Below are 14,472 nucleotides of genomic sequence, written 5' to 3' on the forward strand. Positions count from 1 at the left end.
AATAAAATCGATTGCAAACACTATGGCGTGCCACCGTCTGTCCAACTGAAGATTGTGATTATTTATTCCTTGTATGTTATGTCTAGTCATTGTCACTGAAAAATAATGGATTCAATAGTTGGAGATGAAGCCATAATAGCGACGAACGACAATGCTTCAGAGTGCAAACGATGTGCTGTGCAGATTGGTTATTGGCAAGATAAGTATATAAATCATTTTGTTCGCCATGCTGAGCGCAAACCTCCTGAAATTAATCGTGGATATTATGCTAGAATAAAAGGAGTTGAGCGTTTAATTCGGCAGTTTCTACAGGTGAGTTTATACTTGGGGTACTGAGGTTCACCTACTAAATTGCCCCGTGTGGGCAATTATTTCAATGTAAGTTTAACTAACAGCGAATTTTGCTTCAGAAATGTGGTAATAACGCCCAGATAATCAGCATAGGGGCGGGATTCGATACCTTGTATTGGAGAATGAAGGACGAAGGGCTCGAATTTGGTAATTTCGTGGAAATGGACTTCCCCACAGTCACTTCAAGGAAGTGTCATTTAATTAAGAAAAGCAAAGTTCTGCTGGAGAAACTACACACTGAAGGTTAGTTTTCAGTTTCATTTTTACTTCGTACCAATTTTCCCCGTCCGTATGCTGTTTTAATTGGCATCTGCTTTACTTTGTTGCGCGTTCGCAAATTTCATTCTAGCTTAGTCGTATTTAGTAAAATAATTTTGACTATTATGTCAAATATTAAGTGATATTACATGGAAAATAATCTAGGATCATTTAGGGCGAAATCTGTACTCTCGTTAACTGCTGCAATGGTGCATTATATATTTTTTTCCTGCAGGAAAAAACTGTGAATGTGAGTCAATTTAAATTTACGATTGTACAAATGTAATTAAGGTACACAACATCTAATTTTGTGGCTAGCAATAAGTGTCGTGCTCTGTAGCTATGATGGTAGGCCTCTTAGGGATGATGGAATTCGCTCATGAGTGCAAATAGAATAAACCTACTGTGCGCATATCACATCGTCCTAAAAGTGCTATCCTATATTTTTAAGTCATACTTATGAAATTCACAATGAGGTTGGAATTACATTACTGACTCTACAAAAGTATTAGGGAGGTTAGCCGTTCTACGGCATTTTTCTTGATACTGGAGCTAGAATTTTTAATATCATACTCATGCTGAGAAAAACAAAAATATTTTTCTTAATATTTAGTGGCAATGTTTCTTCCTTCATTTAGATTGCCAAAAAATCTTAATGACACCTTGAATAAAGTTTTTTTCTTGGTGATCTCATTGCCTTTATTCTCTCTCTGATGGTTTATTTTTCTACATAATTATGTTCACAATATGTACTGTATGTTGTGTTCATCATTTATTTTCAGTTGAAAGTATTTAATTTTCTATTATTTAAATAATACAGTAATCTAATTTTTATTTATTTTCTTTAGCATTTGTTTCAAATACTACCTTCTTGCCTAATTTATTTATATGTTATTTGTGCTCATTCAATGTAATAATACAGCTTCCTTGTAGGCCTGCAGGGCTATTATGGAAGTCAAGGCAATAGCAATGCTCAAACCATAATTCAATTTGGTTTCTCCTGAATTTATGACCTACTGCAGTTACATATACCAAGGTGGTTACTAAAGACTGGGATATAGACCAGACCGTAATGGTCTAAATGAAAATACATGCTACAATTGTATCGGAGGAAGACAATTTAATTAATTAAATTACAAGTATCATCAAAATGATTTGTAAAACATTTTAGGTAAGGTTCGCTTCAAAATATATTTTTTAATAAATTGAATAATGGAACATAGCTTTAGAATGCTCTCAGCATTATAAATCCTCAAAATTAAAATCAAATATGGGGATTCTTTGCTCTATGTTGGCAATGTAATGGTTATTATGTGTTGCTAAAAAGTTAATTGTTTGCCCAGAGTAAATTTTGGGGTCCTAAAACATATTGATATATAAGGTGGGAGAACTCCTTCCCCTCCACAGTCTGTATCTATGACACTGTTTGTTAATGACCATTATGGTAACAGAAAAGATGATATTTTCACTAGTGAAATGTGAAGCATTTTCTTATCATTCTATAATGCATACATCGTTTGCAACCGTCCTACTTGCACAATTCTACCCCTTCTCCTCCCATTCTGCATTCCTAGCCTCCTCCTTGCCTCAATCATGTTTCCTGAACATATTTTGCATGTAGGAGATTGGATATTCATTTAAGAGGTAAAATGACATTTCCTATTTTGTCATTCCTATCATCCACTGGCTTAAAAGACTAAATTTGTGCAGGTTAGTTTTCGAGGTAACTGAGATGCTGTTGAATATTTTTAAATTATATACTCAGCAAATGAAAGTTTTCTATGAGACTGTTAGTAGACTATTACAGCATGTAGATATGACATACCTTGCTTGTAACTGTGTGCATGATGTAACAAGAGTTTTGCTAAATGTTTTCTAGGTTTAGAAATACCATGCATACTATGTTTCTCCGGGTGATAGAGTTACTATGGTTATCATTCCGGATATTAAGTCGACAACTAATGGAATACATAATTCACATGTTGCATGGACGATGGTTTTTGCTTTGCCTTACATTCTCAAGCTAAATTGTAGCCTGTCACAGTTTATGTCACCATAAGTTCAGAGCTGCTAGAATAGACTCAATAGGCTCAACGATACATCCTGAGATTTGTAAATGGAGAATTACAGGTTTTGTCAGCTGTAGTGGCGGAGCAAAAATTTCAAGTAGATCAAAGTCAGGCTAAGAAGATCCATGATAGCCCTTTAGAAAATATCCCGTTTAGATAAATTTTTTTTAGATTTCTTGAATAGCTAATGGCACAAATATCAGGAAAATGTCGGGCTAGTCTGCTATCAGACAGTCAGATTGACATGGTCACCTCATACTTATATCAAGGGCACTTATGTGGATGTTAAATCTTGATCTTGGTCAATTTATTAGCTTTTGATGTAGCTTCTGTTAATTTTTATGTAAGAAACTACATGAAGTTTTGGCGCTACACAAATCATACAGATTCATTTCTAAACTGAAATTTCTCTTATACTGTGTTTACTTACAAAATTTAAGACCTCACAAGCATGCAGACTGGATTTTTAAGGCTCCAACTGTCCATTGAACATTTATTGGTTAATAGATATTGCATTATTATTAGTTGAATAGTATAGTAATACCCATTCATTAAAGTTCAAGTCCATAGTGATGATACAATATATATTGATAATATCTATGCAGGCTACAGGAACAAAATGCTGAGACTTGGTTACTTTGATTATTTTCTTATAATTTCATCTGTTTCTCACATATTCAGTATTTTGTGTGCAAAAAGTAATGGTGTTTGCAAAATGTGACTTTTGCCATAATAGCCCTTACAAATTCTTTTATGCCTTGCCTTCGACATCAACTGTTAGACTTGATGGTTGATGTAAACATGCATTTTATTCCATTGTTACTAATCAACAGATGGTGAAGTGAGGTTCAGCTCAACTGATCTGCATGGAAGTGGTTACCACCTTGTCGGGGGAGATTTGCGTTCACTGCCAGAAGTTCGAAGCAAATTGGGTGCTGGAGGCGAGTGTGGTTTAGACCCATCGCTTCCTACACTCTTTTTAGCTGAGTGCGTTCTCGTGTATGTTGATGCTGCATCAACAGGCCGTCTTCTTGATTGGATATCGTCCACCTTCAGCTCAGTATTTTTTGTCAACTATGAACAGGTGAGCCAAATGCCTCTGGCATTCATCTACTGCTTGGCATTGTCCTGGTAAATTCTGGATTTTGCTGTAGCAAAAATCCTGAACCAATGTAAGGTGTCATGTAATTGAATGAGAGCCCCTGAAAATCGCATGCATAAGCCCATCCCCATAGGCTAGTAAATGTTGCATTGATTTTGTTTAAATAACTGTTATAATAAATCTCAGTGGAGCGTTATGAGTGCACACAAGTGGGCCCTTTTGTATTTTAACTTGTTTTTGAAAAAGTTTAGGTTTAGATTTATTTTTAAGTTGAAAATTGAGTAAGTAATAAGAGTCCATAATACTTTGTGAAGAAATTGCTATTCAACTCTTTTATTCTCATCTCTACTATTCTCATGGTGGTAAAAGGCGTGTGAATTCAGGGAAATCTTAAGTCATTCGTCAAAATTCATATAGTCAGAGAATTTAATAGAAAGGTGAAAATTCCAATAAAAGAATATTTTTGTGATAAAATACTACATGCATTCCTAACTTCATATAAAATGACTGGACCTTAGTCTTTGAGTATGTTTTAATCTCTTAACTCTCGTCATAGGGCAAAATATTATGTGGATTCTGAAAGCTATGCATGTACAATATATACCAGGTACAAAATCATCTATGTCAAATTTACTTTACTGGCTTATATTTAGAGGTAGCCTTGTAAAAAAGCTGAAGTAGTCATTTTTTCAACTTTCTGGGACTAAGCATTAAAAACTCTTGTTTGTTCAAGTGAACAAAAACTTCACCATAAGTGAAGGAGGCCATAGCAAATACTGCCAGTGCTTGATTAATATTAATTTGGGTCATGAAACTTATAAATGCATGTATAAAACATTTTTTGGAAAAAATAACTGGAGCAACAGCTGCATAAAACTATTCAAAGGGACTTGTTTTGGAGTTGTTTTGGGGCCATCTATATATCACCAAATATTGTATCAGGAATGAGGTTAACATAATGTAAAGGAAATAAATTAACATTCTCCATTTTACAGATTTTATTAATGATCTTAGCTATGACAGCAAAATAAAGTATACCAGCAGGTTGAATTTGTTATAGTTGAATTAAATTGGCCGTGCATTAATTAGAAATGATATGAAAATCAGTAGGAAGATAATTAAAATCAAAGTCTGCAGGAGAGAAATGAGGAAGGAATAGGGTGTGGTACAAGCAGAAAAATATGAAATCTTTCAGTTAAAATACATCCAATAAAGCAGACGAGACTGGGCAGCAGGTGCAAAATACACGTCTCAAAAAACATTTATGATGAAGCTGCTACTATTGTACTCCAAAGTAGATGGGTGCAAATATGGTGTGAAGTTATTGGTCAAAGCTCAGAAGCACATGCATTTTTAAAAGGTTCCTGTTGTCAGATTGAAACAAGTAAGTGAAAAATACTCAGGGAAGCACATAAAAGCTCTACTGTTGTTGGTTTTCATGGGGTATTCAGCTCTGAGAAATTTCTTGGGAAATACCCTTTAGGTGAAAACCTGAAGCATAGACTTCTATGGAACAGTGATGTGGGTCATTGGGGAAGTGGAGAAAATACACCACCACAATCTGTCACATGTGGCAGATGCAAAATATCAAATCAACAGGTAAAATCAGGACCTGTATGGAAGAAGAAAAAGTAGTTTTGTTACGATGTAGAAAAGGGCCTGCTGGCATGGTAGTTGGTGAATAGAGCTGTAGACTTTTGAGCAGAGGGCCCAGGTTCGAATCCAGGTGATCTCTGACCACCCTCAGCTTCCAACTGAGCACCCAAGCTGTATGACTTTTCGAGTGGTACCAGAACTTCCAGAGAAACACCAAGCAGTGCAGGGAAAAGCATTACCATTCCCTGTGTGAATTTCACATACTTGTCGATTTATATCCATATTAAAAAGACCTGGTACTTTTCCACAGATTTTCATTTTGAGGTACAACGTGTCTCACCGACTTGCAGCATCATCATGTACAGATTTATTAAACAACAGTGCGAGAATATATACGCTCAGTACAGTGTGGGGGCAGGGAGGGCTGGAGAGGGGAGAGGGAGGTTGAGTGCATTGAGGGGTTGGTTTGACCAATTCCAGGACAGTTTCTCAGAAAGGAGTGGGGATGAGGATGGAAACAATTGCTCAAAACAAAGTGTCAAGTTGGGGTTAGCTAGGTGCCTTCGTACCTTATAATAAAAATCTGTGGAAAACTACCAAGTCTTTTAATATGGATATGAAATACTTCCACAAAGTGAAATCTGTAAGAGTAGAATAAACTTTTAGATTTAGTATGAGGTGAGCTGTAGCTTCACCTATCAAACCAGCCTTTGAGCTGCTAGCTGCTGTTGTTGTAATCCTGAAGAGAAGAATTGATTGGTTGGATACAGCTGGGTAAATACATTTTTTTAGGAATTGAAGTGTTAAAAATTATTAGAAAAAAACTCGTATAGAAGTATGAGGAACAAATTTATAATTGGGGACTAAAAAGGGGGTTGCAAGTTAGAAGAGCTATCAGAACAAAAATACCAATGGATTCGGAAAAGAATAAATAAGTGAAAATGGCACAAATGACTGCTCTGTTAATTGGATGATCTCACCTTGCTAACCTGAAATGCAAAGCATATTTACTCGCAATACATTTTAAAAAACACTAGTTTCATTGTAAAAGTACACCCCTTTTTGGAAAAATTCTTCTGGTAAATAGCACATTGTCTGCAAGGCTCTATCCACATGTAATAAGTATATACCTAAATAGATTATTACTATTGTTGCCAAGTACTGAAGGTGTTGCTTGATAGAGCAGCAGCACTTAAACTTCATAGTAATGCCTTCTTTAAGAAAATGAAATTTTCCTGAACCAGCTAAAACACACAATTTGTGAGTTAGATGATGGTTATTCATCAGTTTCATCTCCTAAATAAAGGAAGGCTTTATACTCAAGTGAACCCTTTTGATAGATTTGCCATTTATATTGGAATTTAATACTCATTTCATCTAAAATATCCAGTTCTCCTGTTGTCTACTATTTGAAAGACTGTTATTCTATAACCCTCATAATGATTTAATCCAGTGCATCTCTTTTAACATTTTATCATTTATGAATTTGATTGAAGTGTTTATTATGACTTTGAGAAAGTAGATTTTTCGTTTAGGGAAATGGAAATATGCATAGTACTTCAATATTGCGCATGAAAGAAAAATGTTTTGCTGTATTGTCTAATATGCTTTCTAATATTCTCTTCCAATTAGCTTAATATAGGAGATAAATTCGGTGAAGTAATGCAGCGTAACCTACGTTCTCGCGGCTGTAGCTTGGCTGGAATAGAAGCTTGCCTAAGCAAGGAAGGCCAAGAGCAAAGGTTGGCTATTGGTTTTTTTTATTCCTCTCTTTGTTGATGAGTTGAATGGATTCTAAGTGATACGTTTCAATTAAGAATGAATGATTTTTTATATAATTGCAGCGCAGTATCAATTCAGTGTTCTTTTTAAACATATAAATTCCATAAAGAAATTTTGATGCATTCTTCAGAAAAAGAATGCATTGTTATAATGAGGTAGCATTGATATAAAGAATAGGTAGTGGCTCTTTCTATTATAGAGTAAACAAATCACTTGGTAATGTTCCACAACAATTTATTGATGACTGATTGTGGTTTCAGAAGGTAACTGTCATTATCAAGGTACAAATAAATATCTGTAATACAAAACTGTAGAAACGGTGTCTGTCCATCTCCAGGCAGGCATTTTCTCCATGTTTAATGGGACCTTAAATCAGTGATCCTAATGAACTTGCAATGGGATCCCCTTTGTCCCCCATTTCGACCAATATTGTATGGACCATTTAGGGTGTACTATTTTTTAGTCAAACCATCCCCTTTTGAATAATTCAAATACTGGTTCCAATAGGAGTACTAAAACACTAAACCATTGGTGCAAGTTATCGTTCATGAGTAAGCACAAGTATAGGCTAATCAGAATTATACCTAAGAGCCAAGTTAATATTTCCTTTTATAATCCTGTAACAGTGGGGAAGTTATTTATTAACAACAAAGACAATTTTGATATTTTGGATAAAAGTGGTTTATGCATTTTAAATTGTAGTGTGTTTACTGCTAGCTATATTGATCAAACTGGTAGGGATTTTAGGACAAGAGTAAAAGAACATAAAAAATTTTAATAATGGCCTTTTGTCCTCTAAATGTTGCTAAGCATTTATTGGTATGTTTGCAAAGGGGTAATGTTATTCATGATATATTACACTCAGAATGTAAATGACAGAAATTAGATTTTTTTGGAAATATTTGGAATTATTAGTTTTCAAAATGAACTACAATCAAATGACCCTATATTTCCTGTTCATCCCCTCTTAATTTTATTTTTTCCCACCTAAGAGTGGAGATGATTCACAGTCACAGCAAAAATATTAACTTTAGCCTTCCTTTTTGGAAAATTATTTTCTATCCACCATCCTACTCCTCTAAGTCATCCACCTGTGCGTTATCCCCTCCCTCACCTTTTAACCCTATACAAACAATGGGTATGTTAAAGGTGCAATCCAAATTTTTTGGAGTTACGCTAAAAATCTGAAGTACTTAATGTTAGGATTCGTGACTCCTATCACCTTCAGAGTAGTCTTTCTGTACTCAAATGCACCAATATCATCAATTTTTCCACTGTTCAAACATTTTTTGGAAGATCATTGTAACCACTGCTCCAGCACATTGCGTGTTGTATTTTCTTAAAGCAGTAACCCTTAATCTTCATATCAGGAAATAGTTCAAAGTCATATAACTGTGGGTGGGTACATTATCATGATGCTTGAGAAAAGTTCACATTCCAGACCTCTGGGTGTTTTCTTCAAATATCCTCACAAAAGTGTCATCGAAAGAGAATGCCATATCAACTGTCTGCCACTTCCGGAGAAAATCTCAATGAGTAATTCCCTTCATTTTGAAGAAAACAATGATTATGCTCTTTACATTGTCCTTCAACTTTTTGCATTTTTAAGTCTCTGTGAATTGAGACTCTTTCACAGTGGTAATTCTTTCTTTTCTGGATTGTGACAGTACAGCCAGCTTTCATCACCATTAATGACTGAGGACAAAAATCTTTCATCTTCAGAAGGAAGTTCTTTCAGTCCATTGCAAACATCAGTGCGTTACTGCTTTTGGTTAAATGTCGACAGGAGCAGAAAAAATTTTGACATAATTCATGCCTGATTGTTCCATTAAAATTTGCTAGCAATTGCCCGGCTCAGTGCAAATTTTATCAGAAATGCTTAGGATTACCAATTACATTATCCATTATTGATTCATGGGACTTAAGTATGATAGGCAGGCATAGTTTCATTGGAAGGTCATTTGGACCACTCATTGTCTTCCACCAATGTTCAGTCACCCTTAAATCATGAAAACCTCTCAAAAATTTGAATATTTCTCAAGACTGTCCTGAAATACTTTCCAAGTCATTTCTTGAGCTTCAGTCATACTTTTCCCCAGTTTAAAACAAATTTCATATGCATGTGAGACACTTTTATTTTTTTTATCCATTGAAAAATTTTCAGAGAGGGAAATTTGTCAATCACACAAAATTATGTATAGAAAAAGCTGAATTAGATAATTAAAGTGAAATGTGTCACTTAGCATTGTTATGGATGTGCCAACTACCTTTTTATTGGAAAGAGTTGAAGGCATTTGGAGTCTTAGTGTTAATCTGGGAACTTATGGATCTCACACCAGTTATTTTTGCATTGATATTGCAGTTACCTGTTGAAACCATGGCTGGTTGTTAATATATTGGTGTGAATCATTAAAAAATGATTTGAATTCCATGAAGTAACACTGTATATTATAGCTCAAATTATTGTCTTTACATCTGACTGTTAGGTGCCCCTGCTGGTTATGTGCATAAAATCTCTCTCAACGATTGTTCATGCTCATTTCGTTAATCCTTCCCTGTGACAATTCTTTTAGTTAGATGTGATTATTTAAATTAGAGTTTTAAATGAATATATATTTTTTCATGAGGTTAAGCAAAAAATTTGTGTTTGAAACTGTTTTCCACATGAAAATATGGATGCCTTGTGTTCTTAGTGTCTACTATGCAGTAGGAAGTGTTAAGTATTATAATTATTTTACTTCTGTAACACTTAGCTCAGTGTTCTACTCTGTGTAGAGTTTTGATTTTTCTCTCTTTCCATCTGCCTATAGATTTACTAGCCATGGATGGGAGGGGTCAAAATGCTGGGACATGATAGAAGTCTATAATTCCTTGCCACAAAGTGATATGAAACGCGTTGAAGCACTTGAATTCTTAGATGAGAGAGAACTTCTGCTACAGTTATTCCAGCACTATTGTATCAGTATTGCATGGAGGGAGGCTCCAGAATCAAGATTTGAACTATCAAGCATTGACATCCATTAATGGGATCCATTGAGCTCAAAATGGCTGCACAAATTGAGATGTTTCCATGTAATTCATGCATAGTTTGTGCTTGCCATTATGTTTTTTTGTAAACTATGCCAAATCAGCACTTGCGCAAGGAACTATGCCAAAAATCCCAAATGTTTCTGTAATTTATCTTTTATGCCTTTAAGGCAGGATATATTACATTTCAACTTCTTTATGTATAAATATCACTTTTAATTGATCAAGATGGTAATACATACAGTGTTGTAACATGAATGTTGTATATTGTTGTTTATAAAAGTGAGCTTATTTTGTCTCAACCCAGAGGGCTGATGTGATAATGGCAACTTCAAGTTGGGTAGCGTTAAGGTGGAGAAATATTACTGCCTACTCCCATGTACATTGTTGGATATGGTGTTTTAATCTTATAATACATATTTGTATGCTTTATGACTGTTTTTCTTGTATGCCATTGCTGCTAACCTTGTGAAACAAACTGATTTAATTCAGTAGAACCAGATTTTCATCTGGTACTGTTTCTCCGTCACAATTAATACCATAAACAGTTGTAAAATAGTTCTGTTCAATATCTATACCTCATAACTTGAATTCCATGCATCATAAATTCAATAAAGGAAAAGTCTATTGATCCACCACCTTTTTAATTATTTATTTAAAAACAAAAAAATGAACTATTAAAACCGACAAAATTATTTTTTTCCTTGAGTCATGGCCTTTAAGTCCAGAACATGTCTGCGTTCATGAAAGTACACATGTTGCAATTATGCTCTTCCACTTCAATTTTCTCAATAATGTTCTCCGACTTTTATGAGAAATTTTTTATGCCATTAATTCAAAAGCCACGTGAACTTCAAGTGCAACACTAATGCAGAACTAGCTGTAAAAATTTTTCATAATTTGAGAGAGACTATTATTTCCATACCTATCTCAAAGGGAATGGCATTAAGGTTATCTATATGTTATTTCTGAGATAACACAAAAATTAATACAGTCTGCAGACAAGTGATTTTAGGCAAAAAAAGTTGACAGTAAGGCACCCAAGGGTTGGTTTGATAGGCGAGGGTAGAGCTCTCCTTGTGCTAAGGAAGCCGTATCAAGATTGTTATGAGTGCATCAATTACAATGCTTATACAACCTAATGCATGAGAAATTCACACAGAGGAGAGGGTCCAGTTACTTTCCGTGTGCTACCTCCAGTTTTGTAGTATGGTCTCTGGTACATAGAAAATCACGACTGATGAAACTGAGGGTGTCCACAGTCACCGATGAATCAAACCTAGACCATCTGGTCAGCAGCTGTATTCCCACTGGGCTGCTCATTGTTGGGTATAGCTAGCTACATAAAATTTTTGCTTTTTGGAAAGAGTGAGCTAAGCATGAATTATATCTAACTATACATCAATTTATATGGTTGAATATTATTATCAATAGTGTCCTTCATTCATTGTTCATTAATTCTTTAATGAATAAATTTTTGTCTAATTGTCAGGTTCATATTTAGGTCAAAAGTCAGTTTTATTTTGTAAATAAAATTACATTCCCAACTAGGCAAACGAGTATATTCTTAAACTTGGTCTATCAGAGAGTAGCTCTCTAGATTGTACCAACAATAAGCATGGAATGAAGGGCATGTTCCATTTCCAGAAAGTATACCTTTAAAATTAAAAACAATGGAAATGATAAAGGGTTGGAAGTACGCATTGGACTTGCATATTGTTCAATGCTGGTGATAGTCAACAGGTATTTAATCAGTAAATTCCATTTCCAAATAATGTTGATGCCATTATCGAACGTTTTTGATGCACAAATAATAATTTCCTAATGTTGATTTTTGTGAGAATTCAAAATGAGTAGCTAAGTCATCATTGCAATCACTTTCATCTCCCCCTTTTTTTCTTTAACTTCTCTTAACCATCTAGGCCTTGAGACTGGTGCACAGTGATACTTCTATATGTCAGGAATTACAATTAATATAACAAGTGCATACTTAAGTTCATCGCAGGATGAAATGAGAATACATAGATGGTCCACGCTTCGCTTTGCCCCAGAAGGAGAAGAAAAACAGTGCAAGAGTTTAAGTATTTGAATGAAACATCAGGGGCACAATGAAATTTGATCAAAATTCTGTAACACCTGCCTTTCAACTCGTGCTTATGGAGAAAAGAAGAAATACTGTGTGTGTGCCAAAAAATAAACAGTTAATTGAGATTGTGCCGACATAGAATCTGAATTTATTTACTCATTAGACCTTTAATTCTATCTTTCACAGAATTAAATAACAAAAAGCGAAACCATTGCAGCTAAGTGAATACATTCCTCCAACATTCCGATTTTCTCAAACATTCGTGTTGAGAAAGTTAATCATTCTTCATAAAATCATATGTTAGGTCAAAAATTTGCAATTCATTTGTTTTGTTTTAAGAATTTTGCTTAACCTCCAGAGTAGGTTACACCATGGATTTCTTCATCTTATCTTTAAATTTTGCTTCATGGAGCAAAACTAATGGCAATTCATCAAGTATGGACTTTAATTAAATTTTAATTGTCGCCTTGCTGTGTCGAATGGGTGGATGTCATTATAACTAATAATTAACACAATATTAAGAACTTCATCAAAACTGCATCCATATCTATCGCTTAAAGGCAAGGAGGAAAATAACTATTAGGCAGAGGGTAAGAGTAATAGAGTTGAAATATAAAAATAAACACTTTATTCAGGAAAACAATTAAAGTTTAAAGTTCCCCACATTTCTGAATTATTGTGTCCCTACGAACTTGAAACACATGCACTTACCAATTATTGCATAACTGGGTTCTTTTTCACGAATATTTTTGTAAATTTTCTCATGTAAAATTTCACAGTACTTGCTGAGACTTTTGCATCCTGCTATTATACATATTATAATGTTGTCAAAATTTGTTAAAAGGTAACATTCTATTGCATGTAAGTACATGGTCATAATTTTAACAACTTCTCAAGCCATAATTTAAAATTTCTAATGTTTAGGCTATCATATAAGTCTGAGAGCCAAGACAGATGAATTTTCAAATACTCAGAATTTTCAAATCATGTTTTCATTTTTGTAATAATAAGTAGCGATGATATTATGTACATACATTCAAAATTCTAAAAGTTAACATTCAAAAAGTCTTTCAAAGAAAAAATTAACAGGAAATATGCACTGTAAAGTGGAACATAATTTAAGACTTTAAAAAAATTGTACAAATATACAAGGCATAATACTCTTACAAGCCAATAAATGGCACACATATTTTAGGACTTTCCACATACTGCCACAGGTTTGGCAACAGTGCTTACTATTTAAACATTTTCAGCCACTAACATAGGGCATTTAGTTATCTCTGCATAAAATCACAGACTCCAATTCCAATGCAAATCTTCATCATCATTTTTAGTCATGACAATTCCTTACTCAGACAGAGAGAGTGAGTAGAGACCACAGGACATGTAGCACTCAAGTCACACTAAACATTTACAAGTAAAATTACATTAGATGTTGTGGCAGTTTTAGATAGAATTTGCAAATTGACAGATAAAAATGCATATGGCCAAAAAAGGATACCAAGTCAATAGAAATAAATTTTAAGAATTCATCCATAAATTAAATTTTGATATGCACAACATCAGTCCACATTGAAAATTTTGCGTCATTCAGAAAATTGAAAGAGTGAAAACTAATCTAATAGTGCATTTTAATGGTGCACTGGAAGTTCTCTAAGAAAGTCATAGTCTAAGTATTACTCAGTCAAAGGAAAAGGTCATTTCCATGGCATTGTTAGGAGTAAGGTTTTACTTCTTGCATTGTTGGCATTTTGTAAGTCAAAGCCCTTCTCTTCAGGGGCATTTTTGACCTTTTACAAGTTCAAAGGATTTCCTTGAACCATACCTCCTGCTTCGCACATATTCTTGGATATTAAACTGAGCTTGGAGAAATTCTCTAGATGGGTTCCAGATGTCAGCTGGCCAAGATTGAGTTTCACTCTCTCAGATGCCTATGAAATATAAAAGTTTTCCTTGTTCATTTTATTCTATTCCTTACTTAATAATTTTAGCAATCATCACAAATATTATCTGTTGAATTTCTTGTGTGCACCCCTTATACACTTGAGAAGCTTTCCTACAAGTATCATTATAAATTGCCATTCACAGGTTTTTAGGGAAACTCAAAATCATTTTGTACGAATGAATATTTATTTTATAACCAACAATAGAAAGTTAAATGCCCGAGAAAGTCTAGAAAGCTGTGTGATCTTGGTAGTAAC

The 14,472-nt window shown here is 34.3% G+C and overlaps 2 protein-coding genes across 2 annotated transcripts in view; one reads left to right on the forward strand and one right to left on the reverse strand.

Annotated features, from left to right (window-relative positions):
* Positions 1-21: 21 nt before the first annotated feature.
* LOC139687586 (leucine carboxyl methyltransferase 1) lies at positions 22-10,821 on the forward strand. The gene is made up of 5 exons (XM_071584801.1): positions 22-312; positions 411-594; positions 3,512-3,762; positions 7,009-7,118; positions 9,969-10,821. Exons 1-5 carry the CDS (start codon positions 106-108, stop codon positions 10,180-10,182), a joined length of 966 nt encoding a protein of 321 aa, XP_071440902.1. The 5' UTR covers positions 22-105; the 3' UTR covers positions 10,183-10,821.
* A 2,061-nt stretch (positions 10,822-12,882) lies between these two features.
* The window catches only part of Acadvl (Acyl-CoA dehydrogenase very long chain), a 39,820-nt gene continuing 38,230 nt past the window's right edge, over positions 12,883-14,472 (reverse strand). The window contains exon 11 of the mRNA XM_071585740.1: positions 12,883-14,202. Coding sequence (XP_071441841.1) covers positions 14,065-14,202 — 138 coding nt within the window. The 3' untranslated portion in view covers positions 12,883-14,064. The remainder of the gene's footprint in view (positions 14,203-14,472) is intronic.

The sequence above is a fragment of the Hetaerina americana genome, unplaced genomic scaffold (assembly GCF_022747635.1).
Source record: "Hetaerina americana unplaced genomic scaffold, ioHetAmer1.1.p SCAF_2, whole genome shotgun sequence".
Lineage (NCBI taxonomy): Eukaryota > Metazoa > Arthropoda > Insecta > Odonata > Calopterygidae > Hetaerina > Hetaerina americana.

Coding starts and splice junctions, on each gene's coding strand:
- LOC139687586 (XM_071584801.1), top strand. CDS start 106: ATGGATTCAATAGTTGGAGATGAAGCCATAATAGCGACGAACGACAAT. Junction 313..410: donor TAATTCGGCAGTTTCTACAG/GTGAGTTTATAC, acceptor ATTTTGCTTCAG/AAATGTGGTAATAACGCCCA. Junction 3,763..7,008: donor TTTTTGTCAACTATGAACAG/GTGAGCCAAATG, acceptor TCTTCCAATTAG/CTTAATATAGGAGATAAATT.